Source organism: Hippopotamus amphibius, chromosome 11 (genome assembly GCF_030028045.1).
Source record: "Hippopotamus amphibius kiboko isolate mHipAmp2 chromosome 11, mHipAmp2.hap2, whole genome shotgun sequence".
Taxonomy (NCBI): domain Eukaryota; kingdom Metazoa; phylum Chordata; class Mammalia; order Artiodactyla; family Hippopotamidae; genus Hippopotamus; species Hippopotamus amphibius.
Window position 1 is genome coordinate 19,372,396 of NC_080196.1, and position 25,088 is coordinate 19,397,483.

General features: G+C 43.2%; 1 protein-coding gene, 1 non-coding gene and 1 pseudogene across 6 annotated transcripts in view; all 3 read right to left on the minus strand.

Moving 5' to 3' along the window:
* LOC130831436 (cytidine monophosphate-N-acetylneuraminic acid hydroxylase) overlaps positions 1-25,088 on the minus strand; it is a 285,113-nt gene that overhangs the window by 34,656 nt on the left and 225,369 nt on the right. For all 5 annotated transcript variants that reach the window (XM_057699576.1, XM_057699579.1, XM_057699577.1 and 2 more), the window contains 6 exons: positions 9,935-10,044; positions 8,876-9,066; positions 4,899-5,046; positions 3,615-3,696; positions 2,706-2,843; positions 143-278 (listed from right to left, as the gene is read on the minus strand). In XM_057699576.1, the coding sequence (XP_057555559.1) occupies positions 143-278; positions 2,706-2,843; positions 3,615-3,696; positions 4,899-5,046; positions 8,876-9,066; positions 9,935-10,044 (805 nt within the window). The remainder of the gene's footprint in view (positions 1-142; positions 279-2,705; positions 2,844-3,614; positions 3,697-4,898; positions 5,047-8,875; positions 9,067-9,934; positions 10,045-25,088) is intronic.
* LOC130832184 (U6 spliceosomal RNA) lies at positions 6,463-6,569 on the minus strand. The gene has a single exon (XR_009048256.1). It is a non-coding gene; the product is annotated as a U6 spliceosomal RNA (small nuclear RNA).
* LOC130831502 (myc-associated zinc finger protein-like) lies at positions 11,199-23,846 on the minus strand (annotated as a pseudogene).

Here is a 25,088-nt window from a genome sequence, read left to right on the forward strand (position 1 = left end):
CGTTCTCAGACAGCTTGTTAAATAAGCTCTGGACTCCCACTAGTTACTCTTTCTCATTTCCCGTTGTATTCACAGCTAAGTCACTCATGCCAGCATGCATTAAGTCATGTGTAATTATGTTATGCAAAATGTCCAGCCGTACTTGTCTGATGGATGGGATTCCACAAAATATCCAGCAAAGGGGCAATAAATACGGGGTTGTAGGTCCTTCACCAGCCGAGCCTTGTAGTTCAGGAGTTTCTTCCTTTCAGTTTTAATGAATTGGGCTTTCCATTCCTCTGGAATGACAGGGTTTGGATTAGTCTCCTCTGTTCAGAAATCACAGAAACACAAAACTTCTAGTCGATTAGATGTCTTTCAGGAGATAAAAATTGACAGCTGACTAACACAGACATAGGGCAAAGCTCCTTGCTGTTAGTGGCTTTATTTTGCAAATTTCGGTGTGTTACTAGGAAAACGTTCCCAAACCAGCCAGAGACCCTGAACCCTCTGCTTGTTTATGGTGATTCATCTGGACTCAACTGAATACACAGGGCATGCAAAGTTGTACCTTGCATGCATGTACATTTTAAGGGCACTGTAATTCTTGTAATGCTTAACTCTCTACTATTGTGGAAATGGCTTTGCTATTTGGGTGGATTATAAAAGCAAAGCATGTTCACTACACCCTGGGGACGCACAGTGGTCAAGGGCGTGGATGTTGGAGTCAGTTAAGACTTAGGATCAAAATGCAGCTCCACCATTTAAATTCTTTAAGTCTGTTTTCTCCTCTGTAAAATGATGCCTCCCTCACAGGTTGTTCATTTGTTCGTTTGCTCTTTCATTCATTTGACTGATATTTATTGAGCACCTACTATGTGCCAGAAGTAGTTTTAGGCACTAAGAATACAGAGGGGAACAAGATAAGCAGGCCCCTGCTTTCACGGAGCTTTCATTCTACTGAAAGAAGCAAATAATGAATAAGTAAATAGGTTTATGTCAAAGAGTGATGAGCTAGGAAGAAAGTAAAACTGGGCCATGGGATAGGGAGTGGCTGGGGTGATGAGGGCTGGTGTGGAGGGGCATGTTAGACAGCGCAGATAGTGAAGATGACATGGGAATCCCAGCGCAGATAGTGAAGATGACATGGGAATCCCAGAACACAGACAGAGACATAGGAGTTGCCGACCACGTGGAGGTCAGAGGCAATAGGACTCCAAGCAGTGGAAACGGCACATACAAAAGTCCGCGGCATGGATGGACTTGGTGTATTGGGTCTGAGGAACAAAAAGCAGGCCAGTATGGGCTGACACTTGTCAAGCAATGGGGATACAGGCAGTGAAGGAAGCTGAGAAATCAGTCAGGGCCCAGAGCATGTGGGATACCATGTCAGGGAAGTGCTCCTACTGTCACTGCTATGAAAATTTGATATACACAGACAAGGATACAGACAAAAATAAAAGTTACCCACACGCTAAACGTAACCACTATTAACATTCTGGTATATTCTAGACACTTTTAAACATACGTGCGTGTGCACACACACACACACATACACACACTCACATAAGATGGGAGTTATGCTAGCCACCCTTTAGTAGGTACATGTTGCCTCCCCAGTCACACTGTTAACCCTGTGAGGACAACATCTCCCTCCTATCTCTCATATGGTGACACATTCTGAGAGGCAATGACCACAGACTTAGAGAAGAAAGGAAGGAACTGGACAGGCTTTCCTCATGCTGCAAGTAGGACATTTCTGCCACATTGTTAAATAGGGATCGCTGACAAAAAAGATTAATTTATTAAGTGGACATATGTTGAGCACTTACAATGTTAGTACTGAGCAAAAATATAAACAAAATATACCACTTACACACCCTGGGCCATCCCAACCCTAGCACCACCCTTAGACCCAGAGCAGAAGAGCTTCTGCCTTGGACCCCACATTTTTTTCCCTAGCTTTGAGATATAATTATCACATAATATTACATAAGTTTAAGGTATACACCACGATGGTTTCATTACATGCATGTATGGCTAAATGATTACCACAATAAGGTTAGTTAACATCTCCACGATCTCACATAATTACCATTTTTTGTGTGTACAGTGAGAACATGTAAGATCTACTCTCTCAGCAACTTTCAAGTATACAGCACAGAATCGTTAACTATAGTCACCATGCTGTACATTACACCCCCAGAACTTACTTCTAACTGGAACTTTGTACTCTTTGACTACTATTTCCCCATTTTCCCTACTCCCTGGCCCCGAGGAACCCCACACTTTAGAGGGGCATCCTTTGCCTCATCCCTCCCCTGTATGAGCATTCCACAAGTCTAAGGGGATGTGCCCACCTCGAGATGCCCATACCCTATTCTGAACCACATACCAAGAGCGTTTAAGCCTAGATTACCAATGTCAGACTCTTCCTGTTCTGCTCTATGGTTTACATCAGGAATTCAATCGATCCAAATGATTTTTTTCTTAATTTTTCCTGAGATGCTCCCTAATCTCCTTAGTATTTCTTTCACGTTCCATCAGCATATTCTGAGCTGGAAACTTTAGCTTGTATGTCTGTGATTTGCAAGTCTGGTTTCCCAATAAGATTGTAAGCTTCTTGTGGGGAAGGGTCATGTCTTAATTATCTTTGTATTGATTTGCACAGAATTTAGCAAAGTGCCACGTGTGCTCCTTGGCATCACTTTGATATAAAGCATTACCAGTAAATTTTCCACCACTGAAAGTCATCGGAAAGCCTGATGCTCCTCCTGCGAAATCACTCATCATGAGATCAACCTTCATAGGTAGCCTTCCCCCATTGGGTCTGGTGCAATCCACTGTATTGAGTATTTTATGACCTGTGGAAAAATAAAGTGGCATCAGTACTCAAAGTGAAATCTTGAATGCCACAGTTTGAAATCCGAGGCCAACAAAGTCCTCCAAGTAAGTCTGTATAATCTGATTCATTCAATTATAGGAGAGTTGCTTCTGTCCAAGGAAAAGAGAAAGTAAGATTTCAAAATCTAAACTCTTCAATAGCACATTTTGAACTTTCCAGTGAATAAACTCATCCTGTCTGATTTGGTGGGTTCTGAGTGAGGACAATTAGCTTGATTCCACTCCAGGATCGTAGATGGACTACTTTCCTCAGCCAACTATCTTCAGATGTTGAGCCCATGAGATGCAGGGGAAAGAAAAAAACAAATCAATGCAAATCTCTCAACCTTTTGGAAATGTTATTCAATGATTGTTGGGGTAAATCCATCTTTTCCCATGAAAGGCAGAAGTGTATGATTATATTACATCATAATATTTCAAGATGAAAGTAAAACACATTCAATAAAGGCAGTTTTGAAGAAGTTACTATAGGTGAAATATAGAATATCTGTTCCCCTTGAAAAAACATCTTTGCACCTGTCTCTACATAGAGTATGTTACTGCTAATTCGTTCTCTGTAAGATTATCTGAATGACAGCCCATTTTCCTAAGACAGGGAGAGAATATACTTTATTCGATGGAAAATGGAGATGGAAGAAGATGAACATAGGATGAAATTTTGGATAGCTATTGTTATCTTTTCTACCAAGAGTATTTTTCATTTTTCATTGCTGATGAGGATAAGAAAATACCTTTGTATTCCACAATAATGCAGGTGTCCATCTCAGGGTGAACGCCATCCATCAAGATCATGAATCGAAGATTTTTGTCCACCTGGAATTTAACAATAAAACCAATAACTGTTTAAGTCAGTTTTGCTTTTAATTCAGTATTTGAAGAAACTGTCACCTTTTCTGAAAAGAAATCCCCTTTATTCAGAACTGGATTTATGATCCAGTAGCATCATACCATTGATAAACAGAGAGAAAAGCCACCTTTTTTTTTTAAGCTCTTTATTGGCATGTAATTGCTTTACATTCTTGTACCAGCTTATGAGGTACACCAAAGTGAATCAGCTGTATTTATATATATATTCTCATACCCCCTCCCTCCCTCGACTCCCTCCCGCTCTCCCTGTCCTGGCCCTCTAAGGCATCACCCATCATCGAGTTGATCTCCCTTTGTTAGAGAGTAACTTCCCACTAGCTATCTATTTTACAGTTGGTAGTGTATATATGTCTATGCTACTCCCTCACTTCGTCCCTGCTTCCCCTTCTGCCCCCAAAACCCCGTGTCCTCCAGTCCATTCTCTGCATCTGCATCCTTATTCTTGTCCTGTCACAGGGTTCATCAGTACAATTTTGTTTTTTAGATTCCGTATATATGAGTTAGCATACAGTATTTGTTTTTCTCTTTCTGGTTTACTTCACTCTGTATGACAGACTCTATGTCTCTCCATCTCATTAAATATAGTTCCATTTTGTTCCTTTTTATGGCTGAGTAATATTCCATTGTATATATGTGCCACATCTTCTTTATCCATTCATCTGTTGATGGGCATTTAGGTTGCTTCCATGTCCTGGCTATTGTAAATAGTGCTGCAATGAACATTATGGTACATGTTTCTTTGTGGATTATCATTTTCTCTGGGTATATGCCCAGGAGTGGGATTACTGGATCATATGGTAGTTCTATTTTTAGTTTTTTAAGAAACCTCCAAACTGTTTTCCACAGTGGCTGTACCAACTTACATTCCCACCAACAGTGCAGGAGAGTTCCCTTTTCTCCACACCCTCTCCAACATTTATTGTTTCTACATTTTTTGATGATGGCCATTCTAACCAGTGTGAGGTGATACCTCATTGTAAGCCAGCTTTTATTTTAGCTCAAATAGAGATTTATACAGTGCTACGTACTTGCATAGAACTATGTACAGAAAAAGTAGGCCATTGTTTTAGTGTTAAAGCGACTACCTCACCTAAAATTTATCCTTGAAAGCATAACTGAAAAGTGTGGAAAGAACACAGACATCTGACCTGCTGCCATATTCCAAATGGCAGTACGTTGATATTAGTCAACTGGACACCACTCTGAAGCAGATTCCAAAAGACAGGTCTTTCCGTGTTTCCAACATAAATGGGAATATCTGGTCTTCTCCCAGCAACCTTCTTCAGTGTGGGGTAACTAGGATCAGAAGGATAGGAAGGTTGAAAGGTGAAAAAACAGAATCATCTAGTGTAAGAGATAGTCTGCTCCTTACACCAATATGTTGACCAAAAGGAAAGGAACTGAAACCCCAGACTCTCCCTAGAGTCCAAAAGAAGCGTGTTTTTCTCAAGGTTGACCGTAACAATGAGGGGGATTTCCCAGGAGATTCCTCTTTATTGTAAGAACATACCATATACCACAGCGTGTATATCAAACCAGGAGTGCAAATTCCATCTTCCACAATGATGCGGCCTTGAGCAAGGATAGTTCTGACAGAAGGTGCAGAGTGGAAAAGTCCTGCTTAAGAAGTTTCTGGTAGGTGAAGGTTTCCATGATCTTCTTTTTTCTCATCCCTCAAATAGCAGCTCTCAATAAGAGAAAGGTCTTGGCCATTAAACAAGGAGAACCTATGAGCTGCCCATCACTGGGGGCAGTTTTTCAACCATTAAAGATTGATAGCCACACTGTGGTATACAGATTGAATTCTTTGTCTTTAAGGAAGTCGGTTACCAGCTAGGTAAGACAGTAAAATTTAGCGCAGAGGAAAACAACATTCACCATTTGTAGTAATCCCAACTCAGTACACAATTAACCATCCAAGCATTTTTGAGTACCTACATAGATTGCCGACTCTCATTTCTGAGCATTCATTACATACAAGGATTATATACTACTGTGGGGTATGGCAAAACATGAATAATAAGCAAATAAATAGCTGTTTATGTATCTATTATATATCAATCATGGCTCTAAGCACTTTGATTCTCACAAAAAAAAAAACCCTCAATTTTTGTTTGCTTTTAATAAATGAGGACACATATTCGGAAATATATGACTAACAAATAGTAAATTGGAATTCAAATTCAGGTTTTCTGATCCTAAGCTTAATGCTTCTTCTATTAGAAGGCAATTCCAACTTTAATGAATGTGCTATCTGGTTTAAGAACCAGACTTGTGCATTGAGTATAATGTCAGGTGAAATAAGATATTTAATAATATAAAAGTATAAACAAAATCAGCATATCAGCACTTATTAACTACACTAATATTCAAGTTCCAGAACTGTATTAAATAAGTAGAATCCAGAGGGAAAAAAATCAATAACAGGTTTTCTTTTCTAAAAACAAAGAATTCAAAAAATCAAGGATTCTTTGAACACGTCTTCAACCTCTGGGTTAACCATCTAAATCTACTTTAAAGGACTTTAGGAGTTAGGATAAGTTATTCTAAAGTGGATGTTTATTGCTTTGCATTTTCAAATTGTTGGCAATTTTTTTTTTCAGCCAATAAATAAAATTTATTTTTAAAAAAATTGAATGGAGAATTAAAAAGGTATATTCACACAATGTAGTACAATACACTAATGAGAATGGATGATCTATAAATACACACAAAAATATGGAACACTTCACGAATTTGAGTGTCATCCTTGCACAGGGGCCATGCTAATCTTCTCTGTAACGTTCCAATTTTAGTATATGTGCTGCTGAAGCGAGCACTGTTGGCAATTCTTACTGGCATCTATTAATTATATCCATTACGATATATATTTACATAATAAATCACATTTCTTTGACTAAAGACTGTTTTCTAAAGCACAATGGCCTTTCCCCCTTGTTTTTGTGAATCAAGGAGGTTTTATTAAGTAAATAAAGGTCAGACAAGAGGAATGGGGACAAATGATTTTGATGTTTATTAGCTGACTAGGTAACAATCAAAAAGTAAGGGTCTATTCTATGTCAAGGAAATAAACTCAAAGGAGTGAAAATTATAAGTTTTGGTAACTTTTCAGTAATAAACTATTCATAATACACTACACACCCAATGTATTGTGATACTACAGTCCAGGACCAGTGTTTTAATGCCTGGCAACTTTGCCCATACCAGCCCATGAAATTAAAATGAAGTTGGTTTTCAGGATAGTGGTTGAGAAATCACTGGATTAAGTGACATGAAAAGTTCTTATCTCCCCTAAAATTCAGTACATTCCCATAGAATGTCCCTCATTAGGACCACAGGCAATGGCATCTTATAACAGGTACTATAAATCAATAGCCTGGTTTATGTGCTACTGTTCTCTCTATACAAGCCATATAAAATTACTACCACACAATACTGTTATTACACAATGCATGAACCCAAGGCTCTCATAATTCTGAAGTTCCACACATTTTGTTCCAGAAGCTTGAATAGAACAAAGGTATCACGCAGTAGACAAGTTGATTTTTTTTTTAGTTTATTTATTTGTTTATTTATTTTATTTATTGGCTGTGCTGGGTCTTCGTTGCTGCACATGGGCTTTCTCTAGTTGCTGAGAGTGGGGGCTACTCTTCATTGTGGTGTGCAGGCTCCTCATTGTAGTGGCTTCTCTTGTTGTGAAGTACGGGCCCTAGGTGCATAGGCTTCAATAGTTGCGGCACATGGGCTCAGTAGTTGGCTCATGGGCTCTAGAGCACAGGCTCAATAGTTGTAGCGCATGGGCTTAGTTGCTCCATGGCATATGGAATCTTCCCAGGGCAGGGCTCGAATCCATGTCCCCTGCATTGGCAGGCGGATTCTTTACCACTGCACCACCTAAGAAGTCCGACAAGTTGATTTTTAATTGTGGCACCCAATAATCCAGTGGGTAACGTTCAATTTTTAAGTGTGTTGCAGGTAATTTATTACTAAGGCAATTACTTAAGTTTTTAAATCGTTTACTTAAAAAAACAGAACATACTCATGCCTTAGAGATCTCATACACTTTCAACAGAAAAATCAAGGGGCTGGTCAACCTGCAAACAACATATTTTCCCACACCATGGACATTCCGATCAAAGTATGTCCTTTATGTGAACTTTGCCATGTAAAGCCACAGAAAAAAATAAGGTGAAACTGCTTCATTTTAGAACACTCTGGGCACTGCTATGTGTTTACATTGGCAGCCCAGCGGTTGTGACACACACTTCTAAATAAGCATGAGCAAACAGGACCCTGAAATGAAACCAGGGGACTGGGACTATGACCCTGCCTCTACAGTTCATTTCCAAATGTATGTGGTTTTTAAACTCCAAGTTCTTCCTTTTTGATCACCTGGGTATCCTCCGTATCACATAGCTCTGGTTTCAACGAAGGATGAGGTGGACTCAGGGTTCAAAAGTTAGGAGCCTGGTGTTGTTGAAATGCTACAAATCAGGAGTTGGCAAACCACAGCACCCTGCTGCTGTAAGCCAGGAATGCCCTTTTAAATGGTTGAAAAGGAAATCAGAAGGGCAATCCTGTTTGGTGACAGGTGAAAATTTTGATATTCACCTGTCATTGTCCATAAATAAGGTTTATTAAGAGACAATCAGGCTGATTCAGGACCGTTTATGGCTGCTTTTGTGCTGCAACCGCAGAACTGAGTCATTGCAACACCAACCATATGGCTTATAAAGCAGAAAATAGTTACACCCTGGCCCTTCATAGAAAATGTGTGCTGATTCCTACCATAAATGTTGAACTACAAAAGGAAGTCAACGTTGATGATCCTTAAGCATAGTGAGGATCATCACCAAGTAGCCTGAGGGTGGGAAGAGAGGGTGGAGGGTTATCAACCCCTGTCCTCCTCCCCACAATAGCTCCTTTCACATTCCCAATGGCATAAAGTCTGAAAGCACTTTGAAAATCATGCTATGCAAATCTAAGCATTTATCTAAATTAGTCCTCTTATCATCAGCCCAACTGAATCCACCTCAAAATGAGCAGTGATTGCAAAAGAACCTGAAAACCAGTGATGCCTTTACTGTAGTATTTTCTTCTGAGTTGAGTGCTCAGACATCATTACCTCAGGTGGTCTGAGTGCATGTGACTGATGTAAATTAGGTCCGCCTGGCACAGCCTCTCCAGCCAATCAGATGGAGGCTCATGTAGTAACCACCATCCTCGGGCAAAAGCAGGGCCCATTAACCAAGGGTCAAACACCATCCTCTTGTCTCCCAGCTTGAGGTACATGCAGGCATGAGTAAGGTATGTTATCTGTCGGAAGATAGTGAGATTCAGATTATTGAATCTTTACTGGTCAGCAACAATGAACTGGGCTGGTTAGCTGAGCGAGTCACTTTGGGGAACTTTGCTCCTCAGCATGTTCAGTGAAACAGGATGCAAGTGAGACCAGCAGGAGCATTTATACAGAGCACAACTCCCAGCACATGTCACTACTTTAGTAGAATAGAAATGCTTATGGTGGGTTTTAGGCGTCAAACCAATTGATTTACCCAGCTCTACTCTATTTAAATTAGCTCCTAAATATTTATTTACAGTCTGCACTGCAGAATATCTTTTGTGGCTAGTCCTTCAAAGCACGATTTACAAGGAAAGGCAAGTTAGAGGTGTGATCGCAGACACTTGGGGATTTAAATGCCGAAGTGGCTCTGAACGGGTACATGAATGAATGATTCCTGGTGGGTTTAAGGCAGGAGATAGATAGGCCCCAGGCTGACGGATACTCCAAGATAGAGATGATGGCGAGAGTGAAGAGGAGCTGAGTCCTGCCAGATGAGAGATAAAGAGACTACATATTCCTCATTCTCGAGGTCAGGGAGACCTTCCTGACTACACACACACACACAAAGACTCCTGAAGGGCTAAAAAGGGAGGGGGCGCCACCCCACAGTAGGTGATGTCAACCTTCCCATAGACCTCTGCACTAGAATCCATCTTGGCTAAGAGATGTGGATGCACACACAGTGGAGGACCCCAAGTTACAACAAATACGGACTCAGAGCCAGGCAAAGCAAGATGACTGGCCAGAGGAAACCCGGAAGAAATGTCCCATGTAAGTGATTTAAACTACTACAAGGGCGCGACTCTCTCTCTCCCTGAGCCTGCCCGTGTGTTTCCTTACCTGCACTTCCCCAAAAGCCAAATCTTCAGGAGATCTGGGCTCTGAATCCCAGGGATTAGGAGGATTCAGTTCTAGAAACAAAAGTCCATTTTCTTCATTCTTTTCCACAACTAGAACCAAAGGGGAACAAACTTGGATTAACAACAACAGCAAAATGACCTTTAAAAAGCATCACTGAAATGGAAATGCATGGCTCAGGTACACAGAGTATAAAAATCAAAGGAAAAGGGAAAAAAAGGGCAACGCTCATTTGGGTCAAGCAATGTCGACTGAGACGAGGGCTGAAGACCAACACCCATTATTATTTTTTTTAATTTAAAATTTATTGTAATGAGGCCCGTGCAAAAGGACGGGGTGAAGGATGGGGAACATGCAGGGGACACGAACACGATGACATGGCCAGGGCCACAGCTTCTGTCGTGGGGGAGAGGGATGAAAAGAAAGGGCCAGGGCTGGAGCTGGGGCGGAAGAGGAAAGGGGGAGACACTGTGGCTGAATTCCCCCCACCCCCAGGAAGCACCTCTAGTCCCTGGATCCCCCCGTTTACCCTGACCCCCTAAGATTTCATCTCCTGTCCTGCCTCTGGCCCTAGTGGCTCTTTTTTTTTTGCTTCCCTTGATTTGTTTTCCCCTGACAGATTCTCAAGCAGGATGATGTTTAGGGCCTGACCCCAAACAACCTCACCTTATGCAGGTATAACCTTTGCCTTCCCTGCTTCTGCCTCTTCTCAGATTTCACCTTTCCCTGTCTCTGGGACAGAATCATTGACTTCCCTCCTTCCTCTTCTCCCTCCCCCTGGGGGGGTGGGGAGGGAGGCACCAACTCCCCAGGGAGGGGCAGCGGACAATAAGGGGGGGAGGGAGGGGAGCCCTGGAAGGAGGAGAGAAAGAAGGACCATCAGAGATGGAAGGCTCACAAATCCCTGGAAGGGCAGGGCAGGGGGTTACAGAGAGAAGAGGAGGTGAGTCCAGTGGCCACTCCTGTCCTCTGCTGCCCCTGCTCATTGTCCTGGGGGCTTCAACACAACCAAGTGGACAAGTGTGTGGGGGGGAGTCAGATCTGATAGGGAGAAAAGAGAAGCAGGAGAAACAAATCGTTAAAACCTAGCAAATTCCCCTAAGAAAATATTTCCTCCTCCTTTCCCTCTGGAGGCTCCTTGGTTGGTGGGGGAACTAGTGGGGAGTTGGTGGGAATAGAGATGGGAAGAGGAGATGGTACCAAGCGACTTCCCTCCATTCTCCCCTCTCCCCCTGAAAGTTGGAGCTCACCAAGGCTGGGAGGGAAGTGGCTGAGAGCTCACAGGCACCCCCTCGGCCCTGAGAGGGAGCCCACAGCTGTGGGAGAGGATGCCGCCGCCGCCGCCGCCACCGCCACCGCCATTGGACAGACCTCGCCTGTACCTGATGGGGGCGGGGGTCTCCCTCAGCAGATGGGCTGTGGCTGGGAGGCGTCTCCCGGGACAGGGGGCGGCCCCCCCCCCACCAGCTGGGCAGGGGTCCTGCAGTGCACACGGCACAGCCTGCACAGGATGCGGTCAGCCGGCGGGGCCGGGAGCCCAGAGTCCTTCACTGCGTGGATGCCCGGGTGTGCTTCCGTGGTGAAGCCTTAGTTTCACAGACACGGTGAGCGCCCTGGCTGTGCACCTTCATGTGGTCCGAGATATAAGCCGAGCTCAACATCGTGCCACACACATGACACGGCACCTTCTCCTCGCGTCGTCCTGTGCGGGCCCGCAGTCGAGCCTGCGTAGCAAAGCCTGCCTCGCATTCCTCACATTCGGATGGCCGTTCTGCTGAGTGCACTTGTCTGATGTGACTGTTGGGGTGATCCGGCCGGGGGAGGCTCTTGCCACAGTGGGAGCGGTCGTAGGGCTTGTACGCAGCGCCGTCCTGTGAGCGCACGTGGTCGCCCACTTGGTCCTCGCGCTTGAAGCGCTGCGGGCACACCCGGCACGTGCAGGGGCGACAGCTCACGTCGGCTCAGGTGGTAGACGTCGCGGAGGCCTCGGCGCACAGGGGTTCTTCCGGATGCGCTCTCCCGAGGCGGTCGTGGTCCCCACGCCGCCGGCGGCCCCTGCGGCTCCTCCGCCGCCCGCACCGCTCCGCTCCGCTGAGGCACTCTCAGGAGGCTCGGGGGCACCGTGGTGGGCATCTTCCTGGTACCCGAGGGGACCCGGCCGGCTTTGGCTCCCGTGTGGATGGCCTCGTGCCTGCAGAGGTTTTAGCCGTTCTTGAACTCCTTGGCGCGCAGGGCGCAGATAGATGTAGGGCCCCTCGCTCTGTTTTCTTCTCCAAGGCAGATGCGACTGGGTCCACGGCGACCGCCGAGGCTGGGGCAACCACGGCGGTGGCCGCGGCTGCGGCGATGGTGGCGGCAGAGACAGGCGGCGCGGCCTCGGCGGCGGGCGGCGAAGGGGGCGCCGGCTGTTCAGAACCGCGGTCTCCACAGCGCAGGCGGCGGCCGGGGCCCGGGGCGCAGCAGCTACGGCGGCGGCGGCGAGAACCGGGAGCCACCTATCGGGGCTCGGCCTCCGGGGCCTGGGACATTGGCGGGGTGGGGGGGGGGCGCCGGCGCGACCTGGAATGGACTCCGGGCGCAGCCCTGGGAGGCGAAGGAGCGGGACTGGAGCTCAGCCCCGGCCTGCAGGGGGCCCTGGGCGTGACCCTGAGGTGGCGGGAAGGAGTTCGTGAAGCACCCCCCCCTCCACCCCCCACGGGAGTCCAGGCCCAGAACCGCAAGGCGGCGGCTGGCAGCGTGCAAGGGAACACGGGTAACACGGCCTCGGCCACGGCGGGCCCGCTGGCCGCCCAGCCACCCGCGCAGGCCGGCGGGCGGGAGGGAGCGAGGGAGGGTGCCTGGCAGGCCGCGGGGCGCGGCGCGGGCGGCGCCCCCTGGCGGGGGGCGGGAGGCCCCGCGGGGCCGGGGGTGGTGGGGGGAGAGGGCCGGGCCGCCGCAGTGGCGGTTGGACCAGGCGGGGAGGGGTGGGGGGAGCGAGGGAACAGCCTAGGCCCCCGGCGCGCACCCGCCCAGCCGGCGCCGGGGGAGGGGCGGGGCGCGGGGAGGCACCTAGTTCATTTCTTTATTCATATTACACTTAAGGAACTCATGAGACCTCAGGTGTGTCACAGACACACAGCAACAACTTCATTCCCATCAAATGAATGATAGAGATAAGTTCAAGGTGCTAACGAGGGAGTGTCCAGGAAGGAATACCTAGTTTGGTTCTAAGAGTCAAAGCCGATTTCAGATAAGCGGTAAGGCTCCAGCTAGATTTGAAAGATGAGGTATTTGGGGCTGACAAAAGAAATACGATGATGTGAAGCAAAAAGGATGAGAGAAGAGCATGTGCAAAGGCACGGAGGTATGAGAGAGCTTGATATTCACAAAGTGACTAGTCATCTATGACCAAGGAAAATGGTGTTTGAGCCAGGTGGGATAGACAGGTAGGTCAGAGAAGGTCACAAAGGATCATTAGATTCCCTGGTAAAGAGGCGTTTGGATTTTACCTCTTGGCAGGGGTCAGTGAAGAATTTTAAGCAATTGTGGCAGACATGCTGGTGGCTTGCACAAAATCTGTTTTCTCCTTCTTCTTTACTACTAGCATCCTTTTTTTTTTTTAAGGGATTGGTGGCACGCCTATCTAAAGATAGTGATTTCCCAGGCCCCCTTGCAATTATGAGTGGCCATGGCTCTATGTACAGTTTATATGGTTCTGCCCAATGAGACATGAGTAGAAGTCTATTAGTGAGACTTCCAGGAACACATTTATTTTCCTCACAAAGAGGGACAAACTCAAGGGATCTGGACTGTTCTTCATCGGCCCCTGCCTCTTGTGTGAAACTTGGTTGCCATGCTTGGAGGAGCAGGAGCCATCTTGAGACCTTGAGGAAAAAAGTCGGATACTAAGGATGACAGAATGGGAAGGCAGAAGGAATTTGGCTCCTTGATAAACCCACAGCCATAATAATGCCCAGGACTGCCTGCTTTCCGACTTCTTGTGATGTAAGATGTGTGTTTTCTATTGCAGTAGCTGAAAGCAATACCTAAATGCTATAGCAAGAGAGTATTAAAATCAGAACTTAATTCTAGGAAGACCACTGTGAGACACATGGAGAGAATCAGTTGGAGGGAGGAGGGACCATATTTGAGAGCCCTCCCCATTGTTTTGGGAGACCATCAGCAAACCATTGATGGACACGCACTCAGAAGAAAGATGGCCTGTTTGGAGCCCTCACTCTCCCTCCTAATAGCTTAATTGCTGGATGACGTTGGGCAGCTTACTTGACTTCCCCATTCTTCAGTGTTCTTATCTTTAATCCGAGCCAACTCCAAGGACAGTTCATCCTGATAAATGCCAACAATTTTACTAACCGCTCCTGAAAGCAAATGAGGTCCTAGACCAAAGCAGTCCCTGTAGAAATGGCATCACTGCCCTGCCCTCAAAGCCAAGCATCTTCCTACTTTCTTCAAAGCATATAAAAAATATTTTGCCTACACTTTCCAAATGAATAGTTATACTCAAAGACAACTACTAGTGGAAAAAACTGAGCTAAAAATTACCCCTAAAATGAAAAATGGTGCATTTTTTACTATTCCCCAGTAGCTGAGAACAAAGACTTACACTGTCAAATTTCCAAGGTCAATTTGAGGGACTGTAATAAAGAAAAGTTGAAAACTTAAAGAATTACCTCCCTGCTTTTCTCTCTCACTGCCCTAGCTTCACTCTCGTGACTGCATATTCTCCCTCTCTGCCCCTAATAAGCTGAGGACACATTTAGATGATCTTCTTGGAAAGCTCTCCTCAGTATCAGCACTGCCCACACCCTGGCTTCGTTTGGGACTCAGATGTCTTCTTATCAGACAGGGCGTTCTGACCACTCCACCCCAAAGAGTGCTCTCCAGCCTTCTACCCCTTGTTATTTTTCTTCCTAGCCCTATTGTCACTGGACATATTGTATATTGTTTGCTTATGGTCTGTCTCTGCTATAAGACTATAAGCTCCATGAGAGCTGGTATCATGGTTTGTTTACTGCTCTATCCGTAGTGTGCCAAGAATGATGCCTGGCTCACAATCATTTCTTATCTTTTGAGTTAATGGATTAATTAATGGTCATCGTTCCAGACTCTCTTAGGGTGCACAGCCCCCTCTTCCAACCCAGGCACTGCTCCTGCCCAGACTGGGCACCTCAAGTTGGTAAATTTAGATATAAGATTATCTCAATATAAGCCCCAAATAAAATGTATTACTTCTTCATTTTTGAAAGAGCACTTTAAAAGCTGGAAACATGATTGCACCAGATAGCTTTAGTTGGTCCCTAAAGACCCCCTCTTCTTTACCTGTCTCCACCCTTGTCCACCTGTTCTTTGCTTCAGGAGGTTGACTTAACTGGACCACATCAAAAGGCTCCCACACTCTTCACCTTCTAGGTGAGATTGGCTATTGGGAAGCCCCAGGGTGAGATGGTAAGAGAACTCAATGAGGTTGGGTTGCTTATTCCTCTGGCTCTTTCCCTGTAAGATCACCTTGAACTAGCTATGCTCTGGGCATGGACAGAGGTCTCTGCTCATCTCATGGAAGTCAATTTTTATGACTCTCTCTTCTTCCAGATTCTGGAAGCTGCTTCTGCCTCATCCCTTTGGACCTAAAGACAGATAATTTGGTTGTTATCAATTCCAGGTTACTCTACCTTCCCTGTGAGTCTCCCATATCCACCTTATAAAATATCCTTTGGTGAAAACACGCTCCTCAAATTATCCCAATTTGAAGGTACCATCTTTTTTCCTTTTGTGAATATAACTAATACAATAATTAAGCATAGCTATCCTGAAACCCCAATTTCAGAAGAGTGATTACCTCTGGGGGATGAGGGGATATGTAATATGACCAAGGAAGGATATTTAAAGATCTTCTGTTGTTAATGTTTTATGTCAAGCTAAGTGCTGGGCTCATGGCTGTTCACTCTATTATTTTTATACCTTTTAAATATCGCTTAAGAATTTGATAGAAGCATATTAATATTTCTCCTAGTAATAGTTATCAAACTTATTTAATAGTAAAACACAATTGGCTTTCTTAATAAAATTAGGAGCACACAAAGGATGCTTAAATAGCACCATTCTTCTTAAACTATGTCCTTGAAAATGCAAGTGATATAATAAAGATACATTTTATTATTATTTCCAGGCTATGTGATTGTCAGAAAACAGTGTCATGAAATAGAACGAATGCTGGATTTGGAAACATCTGGGTTGGGATTATGACCGGGCTGCTTATTATCAGCACCCTGGCCTGCAGTTTCCTGATCTGTAAAATAGGATTATAATACATACTGTGCAGAATTGTTGTAGAGATTAAATTACATAATAGATCCTACAGTGTCTAGCACTATGCCTGGCACAGAGAAGGGATTTAAAAAATTATTAGGGCAGTTATTTTACCTTCGAAGAATAAAGGGTTAAAAAAAGAAAGTTCAGTAGTAGACAAACAAAATTATATACTAGCAAATACCAGTTCAAAAATACAAGGTATTATGGGAGACTCTCAGAAAACTGCATTGATATCCACTCTTAAGGATTTTCCTTCTTGAGAATTGTTCTCAGGACTTCCCTGGTGGCACAGTGGTTAAAAATCCACCTGCCAACGCAGGGAACACAGGTTCGATCCCTGGGCCGGGAAGATCCCACTTGCCCTGGAGCAGCTAAGCCCATGTGCTGCAACTACTGAGTCTGTGCTCTAGAGCCTGTGAGCCACAACTACTGAGACCACACGCTGCAGCTACTGAAGTCCACGTGCCTAGAGCCTGTGCTCCACAACAAGAGAAGCCACAGCAATGAGAAACCCACTCAACACAATGAAGACTAGCCCCTACTCGCTGCAACTAGAGAAAGCCCGCGCACAGCAACGAAGACCAAATGCAGCCAAAAAAATAAATACAAAATTTAAAATAAGAGTTGTTCTCTCTCAAGAAAAGCAGAAAAAAGTAAGATAAATAATCTTAACTATTATTTCAAAGCAAATACTGTAGAAGTTTTTATGCCCCTTGCACAAAGATAAATTGCATTTATGCATTGAAGAAAAACATAATATCTGCCAACTCCCTGTATCTATAAAGCAGGGGAATGTGGCATCCTTATTTTGACTGCACGGACTGATGAAATCTAGGTTATTTGGTTTATAACTTAATATTCATCCAGAAGAACACATGAATTCATTAAAATCTTTCTATAAGGAAGAATAATGAAGAAGACTTAGAACAAAAAATTAGAAAACTATAATAATTAAATCATTGGTTATTGGCATAAGGACAGTCAAGGAGGAGATCCTAATTAAATAACTGTTTACTATTCTAAGAGAGGGATCATAGATTGGTGGAAAAGGAAGGGCTGTCTAACAACGGTGCTGTGCAACTGGTTAGCTAAAGTATTCCAGCTGATTAAAGACACAAAGAAAAGCAAGTGGTTAAAAAGTATGAAAAGAATATCAGAAGGAGGACTTTTAAGTTTAATAGCAATGGAAACAATTCCCGTGGAGAATCTAAATAGATACAAATATAAACTGAAAAAGTTCTACCACCAAAGAAAACTGACAAACACGTTTGGAAAATATTAGCATCATATTTGAGAAACAAATGTAATTCGAAACAATGATCTTCACTCAAATGAGGAAAGTCTGAAAAATTAAGAATGCACCAAGCTGGTAAGGCATGAGGAGAAAAGGCAGGCTTATGAACTAGTTAGTGGGAACAAAAACTGGTTCATTCTAAAAAATGGACTGTAATGCAATACATATTAAAGAATGGATGGATGAATAATGGACTCATTCATTCATTTAGGACCTCAAGTAAAGAGGACTGTGTTAATTGTATTTTTTAGTTCATGACACATTATATTCAGTCCAGGCAAAGCTACTTAGTTACTTAGCTACTTACTTATTTACCTACTTACTTACTTATTCCCTTTATCTCTGTTTCCCACCCTCATTTCTCTTTTCTCCCCCTACAGGCCACCATTTGAATGTTTGTGCAAAACATGTATTATATTGTATGTATGGTTCTTTATATAAATGGTATTGGGTCTCCAGTCAGTTTCTTACTCTTTTTCACTCAATACTCTGTTTTTAAAGATTTATTCATGTTGCCACGTGTACAATCTAGTCCACTTCCTCTAACTGCAGTTTAGTATTCCATGGTTCACCACATTTTACTGATTCACTGTCCCAGTGGGGGACTCTTAGACTCTGCCACAGCAAGATTTCTTTGGTATATAAACAGGAGTGGGATTGACGGGTCATGGTGTATTCACAAACCTCCTCTGGCTAGTCACTGTCAGATTACTCTCTCGCGTGTCTGCACCAGCCATACTCCCACCATATGCATGAGAATTTCTGTACCCTTGTATCTCTGACAACATTTGGCAGCATCTTAGTTACTTTTTATCAGTCAAAAAGACATAAAGTCCATAAGCTGGTACAAGAGTGTAAAGCAATTATATTCCATAAAGTAACACCTCCTTGCTTTAGCTTGCAGTTTTCTGAGTGAGCTTGAGCATATCTTCATGGGCTTATTGACCTCTGGGGATTCTTCTGTAAAATGGTAGTTCATATCCTTTCTTCATTTTTTGTTTTTTAACTTTGTCCATGGTGTCTTGCATTTAGCAGAAATCTTTAGTGCTAATGAAATCATATTCACCAGTTTTGTGTGTGTGTTGGCGGGGGGTTGCCCTTTGAGCTGTACTTTTGAAGTGCTGTTTGAAGAGTCAGGAAGTGCCACCAACCTCTAGGTCACAAAGATATTCTACATTTCTTCTGTTACTTTTATAGCCTTACCTTTCTCATTTAGTCTATTAGTCCATGTGAAGCCTATTTTTATGTTAAGGTTTTTGAGGTGTTAAATATGGGTAAAAGCATTAATTAGTCATACCCTTTTGCCAGTAACTCAACTGGAAACAACTCCAAAAACAGAGAAGTTCTTAAGCATAGAGACCACAGTTTTGGTTTTGATGGCAAAAAAAAAAAATCTGTGAACAGCCTAAATTCCAACAACAGAAATGGCTAAATAAACTTAATATTTAATGTAAGCATACTTTAAAATTATGTATAAATAGAATCTGACACAATATGACTAATATAATAATATTAATGAGACAAAAAACAGGATGCAAGAATAATATATAGAATAATTATAATTAATTGTAAAAGTGTGCCTAAAAAGATGACTGGAAGATGGAACAACTAGATAAAAATCAAAAAGGAAACAGAAGACCTGAACAACACTATAAACCAACCAGACCCAACGGACATAGACGGAACACTCCACCCAACAACAGAATACACATTCTTCTCAAGTACACATGGAGTATTCTCCACAAACCAGTACAAACCATATGTTAGGTCATAAAACAAAATTAGGCCGTAAGATAAATTTAAAAGGATCAAGTCATATAAAGTATGTTCTCCGACCACAATGAAATGAAATTAGATATCAATAAGAGAAGAAACTGGGAAAATTCACAAATACGTAGAAATTAGACAATATACTTCTAAAAACAAAAGGTTTAAGGAGGAAAATCACAAAAGAAATTAGAAAATACTTTGAGACAAATAAAAATGAAAACATAACATGCTGAAACTCACGGAATACAGCTAAAACAATGCAGTGCATAAAAAGAAATGTATACCTGTACATGCCTATAATAAAAAAGATTTCAGGTAAAAAATCTAACCTTCCACCTTATGAAATCAGAAAAAGAAGAGCAAACTAAATGCAAAGCAAATGAAAGGGAGGAAATATTAAAAACTTAGAGCTAAAATAAACAGAATTGAGGCTAGAGAAACAAGAGAAAATCAATGAAAACAAAAGTTTGTTCTTTGAAAAGATTAACAAAATTTAGAAACCTTTTAGCTAGACTAACAAAGAAAAAAAAGAAAGGGTTCAAATTACTACAATTGGGAATGAAAAGAGGACATTACTATCAATCTTACAGAAATAAAAAAATGTAAGGAAATATTATGAATGTTATATATCAAAAAATTGATAACCCAGATGAAATGGAGAAATTCCTAGGAAGAAACAAATTAATAAAACTGACTCAAGAAGAAATAGAATATCTGAGAAGACCTGTAACAAATAAAGAGATTTAATTAGTAAATAAAAAACTTCACAAACATTAGTCCAAGCCCAGATGGGCTTCACTGGTAAATTTGACCAAATGTCTAAAGAAGAATCAATACCAAACTTCACAAACTCTTCCAATAAATAGAAGAGGAGGGAATACTTCCTAACTCATTTTATAAGGGCAGTATTATTACCCTGATCCCAAACCAGACAAAAAGAAAACCACAGACTAATATTCCTTATGAATATAGACATAAAAATCCTTAACCAAATATTAGCAAATACAATTCAGCCATATAAAAAAGAATTATAGGGCTTCCTAGGTGGCACAGAGGTTAAGAATCCACCTGCCAATGCAGGGGACATGGGTTCAAGCCCTGCTCCAGGAAGATCCCACATGCCGCAGAGCAACTAAGCCTGTGTGCCACAACTATTGAGCCCATGTGCTGCAACTACTGAAGCTCACGTGCCTAGAGCCCATGCTCCGCAACAAGAGAAGCCACAGCAATGAGGAGCCGGTGCACCACAATGAAGAGTAGCCCCCACTCACCGCAACTAAAAGAAAGCCTGCGCACAGCAAAAGAGACCCAACACAGCCAATAAAATAAATAAATAATAAATTTTTTAAAAAAAGATTTATAACCATGACCAAGTGGCATTTATGCCAACCTGGTTCAATACATGAAAAGCCCTAGAGACAGAAAGTAGATTAGTGGTTGCCAGGAGCAGAGGGAAGAGGGGAATGAGTGTGGCTGCTAATAGTTACAAGGTTTCTTTTAGGGATGATGAGAATGTTCTGGAATTAGACAGTGGTGGTAATGGTACAACATGTGAAAATACTAAAAACCATTGAGTTGCACACTCTAAAAAGATGAATTTTATGGTACATGAATTATATCTCAATTAAAAGAAGGAGGAGGAGAAGCCTGGGGAGAGGGAGGAAGGGGACCTTGGTGATAACTGGAAGAAAAGATACCAAAACATAGGTTGTCTTGGGGTGATGGGAGTGTAGACGAGCGTCTTCTTCCTTCTACTTTCCTGACTGCTACCTTTTTAAGGATGACCATATGTTGTTATTTATAATAATAATAAAACCAAATAATCTCAGTTTATATGAGATCAAGCCATCCTTCTCTTTCTTGGGATGTGGTAGGAGATCACTCAGTGTTGGTAGCACGGGACTGAAAAGCGGGCTCTGTTAACAAGATTTTCCACTACACAGCATTTCCTCACTGGAGCAAAGTCTGAAAACTTCAGTGTGTCTTTGTGGGAAGACATTCAGGAACCTTTTTGATGTGGGCCGAGCGATGGGATTCTTGAGCAGTGGAGGAGCTGAGGGTGCCAGGCGTGGAGACTAATATCACCCTGTTTGGTCCTGAAGGATGGCTGGTTAGCCAAAGACGGGTAAGATTCCTCAGAGGAGGAACAACCTAAGACAGGCACAGCCGCAGAGGGGCCAACAGGGGTGGTGCATAGAACCTTCCTTATATCACCGTGTTTGGCCCTGGAGGATGACTGGTTAGCCAGAGACGGGTAAGATTCCTCAAGGGAGGAACAACCTAAGACAGGCACAGTCGCAGAGGGGCCAACACGGGTGGGGCACAGACCCCCAATATCTGAGAAAGGTCTCCTGCCCCCAGGGCTGTTTTGCTCTCCACCCCCAGCTCAAATCCACACCTGCTCAACTCGGACCCAGGAAGTAAACAAAGGTAATTGCCTCAGTCATGTGAGGCCTTTGATTGTTTATGAGTGTAACCTGAGAATGTTAGCCCACAAACTCAATAAAAGCAGCCTGGGATGAGTCAGCAGGGCTCTTGATCCGAGAGGTCTTGAGCCCCCCGGTCCCACTTTTCTCTTCAGTCTGTGTCTGTGTCTTCTTCAAGCTTGCGGCACCCGTCACTCACCTCAAGTCGCCGAGCTGGTCTCGGCATGTCTTGTTACTTCCAGCCCTCCACTGCCCCCGCTGCCACCTCTGGCTCTGCCCTTCACCTGCCATGGCAGCAAACATCAGCCCTCTGCATCAGTTTCCAGCCTCAATCTATTTTCCAATTGACCCCACTTTCTGCTGGGTGGGAAATCCCCTCCTCCTGCTTCTAAAGTCCCAGTTACAGGGAAGATGTGCAGATTATCTGAGACATACACATACAAATAAATCATTATACTATGTACCAAGTTCTGAGAATTTAATAGCTGTTCACTTTGAAAATTCTTTCAACAATGCAATAAGGTGGCTACTACCAATATTATCTCCTAGTGAGGAAACTAAAGAACAAAGAGATTGACTAACTTGCCCCAAGTGATTTAATTGTGTGTTTGAGCATCAGGATCTGAACCCAGGCTATCAGGCCCCATTCACTCTTAACCACTTTGCTATAATGTCTTGCTATGGGTCTTGTCCAAAAGACTTCGAGGCTTTATGAAAGCCTCTAAGTAGCTATAGACTTCTGGGTTACATACTCATAAAGTTGATAGTCTATTCTCCTTTCACTTACACAGTTTGATATGTTCAAACCTTTGCTTCTTATCTGTTTTCTGCCAAATAAATTTACAGTATTTGTACAGTGCATGTTACCAGTTCCTGCTAACAATGTAGTCTACAGATTTCCTAGGCCAGGTCAGCAGACACGGAGTGGGGCTTACTGGCAAAAGAAGCTAGTGGTCCAGGCATCCTTCTGAGGGGCAGGGGAAGGATGAACTTATAGTCAAAGCAATTAGCAACTTTCCCCAGAATAGCATTCTATCTCTTTGGGGTGACTGGAAAAGGACATGCACCTCAGTAAGTGGCACCTCAGTAACTGACACCTCTGCTCTGGGAACTGGGAGAATGCCTTTGCAGGTCAGACCCTTCTTTAACAAGGGAGTAGGAGTTGGTCTCACCAAGACACCTGGACAACAGTGGCCCTGATATTCTATTCCATATACAATAATTTGAGCCTGAAAAAGATGTGAAGTAGTGTAATCAAAGTTCCCAGTCTGGAGGTCTAGCTCAGGAAGCCCACCATTCAGCTCCCCTCACAGGAAACCCCCATCTATACGTGCTTATGCATATATACTTTTTCATAATTGGGTCATACTATATGTAATATTTATAATCTGCTTTTTTGCTTTATATATCAAAAATCTCTCATTATTTTAGTTTCTTCAATAGTATCACTTTTAAGACACGGTGGAATTATTTCTAATGTTTAAGTTGTTTTCAATTTTTCTCTTTTGTAGATAGTATTGCTGTGAATGAACCTTCTCATACCTATATCTTTTGACATATCAGTGATTATTAAGACCTTAGGATGTGGTCTGGGATGTGGAATTGCCAGGTCAAAGGGATGCACCTTCTTCACTGTGATAGGAAGTTCACTGCAGAGTTTCAAGCAGGGGACTGATATGAACTGATTTGGATTTTTAAACTATCAGTCTGGTACACCTGAAACTAACACAACATTGTAAATCAACCATGCTCCAATATAAAAAAAAATTAAATTTAAAAATGAAATACAATATCTGGGTGCTGTAAGCAGAATGGACTGCAGAGGGCAAGCATGGAAGCCGGGAGGCCAGTTGTGCAGAGAAAAGGTGATTGTGACTTGCACTTGGTTGGGGACAGTGAAGGTGGAGAGAAGCGGATGGATTCTGAAGGTGTTTTGGCACAGGGTTTATTAATGGTTTGGATGTAGAATTTAAGGAAAGAGAAGACTCAAGAGTGACCACCAGGTTTTGTTCAGTTGAGTGGAAGCAGCATCATTTACCAAGATGGAGAAGGCTGGAGGAGGGACAGGTCTTAGGATCAGCTGGGCTTTGGCCATTAGGAGTTCTGTTCTGGCTGCAGCCTGTAATGCCTACTAGAAGTCAATTCCCATAGAACTCAAGAGTTGGCCCTTCCTATTCACAGTTCCTCTGCATCCACAGATTCAACCAACCTTGACTGGTGTAGTATTTACTATTGGAAAATATCTGTGTATAAGTGGACCCATGCGGATCAAACCCACATTTTTCAAGGGTCAGTTGCATAGTAAGGAGAGAGTGGGCCACTGTGCCGAATGCTGAGAGTTTGAGTATGATGGCAGTGGCAGAGTGACCACTGAATTTAGCAAACTGGTGACCTTGACAGGAGCAGTGTTAATGAAATGGTAGGCATGGAAGCTCCACTGAGAGAGGATGGGGGAGAAGGGGGAAGGAGCAGAGACAGTGAGTGTAGATGCCTGTTTCAAGGGGCTTAGCTGTTTAGACAGTTAAAGAAATAGAAACATAAGAGGACTTATCTAAACAGCAGGGCGTGTGTGTGTGTGTGTGTGTGAGTGTGCACGTGGGTTAACAGGTAAAGACAAAATTGACAACACAGGAGAGGGAGGGACAGTTGCAGGAGGGAAGTCCTCAAGTAGGTGTGAGGTGGGATCCGGGGTGCAGGAGCAGAGCTAGCCATAGGAGCAGGGTCACTGCAGCCACTGTCACCTGTCACAGGAGTCAAGGAAGAATGTGCAGGCACAGAGTCAGATGGGTTGAACAATTTGGTGGTAAAATGACTCTCTATTACTGACTCCCATTACTGCATTGTCAATGTGAAGATAATGTGAAATAATGCACACAAACTGCCTAATACTACACCTAACACACACTTAATAGCATTCTGGATTAGGTCATGATTCTTTGACTACGTTCAAGGCCCTCCCTGCAACATACCTTTGAAGTCTTACGTCCTACTACTTCGATGCACATACCCTGTACTCCAGCCAACTAAACTACACATTTGGCCCCAAATAAACTAAAACAGCCCAATCTGACCCCTCTACCAGAAATGTCCTTCTTTCTCTTCTCTGCCTGATGAAATTCTGCCCGTTTTTCAAAGCCCAACACAAATGCCATCTCTGGCATGAAGCTCTCTATGATTACCCCCAATTAGATCAAATCTACATTTTTATTCTTATAACAGAGATTCTGAAACAGTGTGCCTGAACTCTTTTAAGAATCATCCCAAGTAACTTTTTCTACTGATAAAACACACTTTTAATCACTTAGAACAGAGACAAAATTATTCCTATTACTAAGCC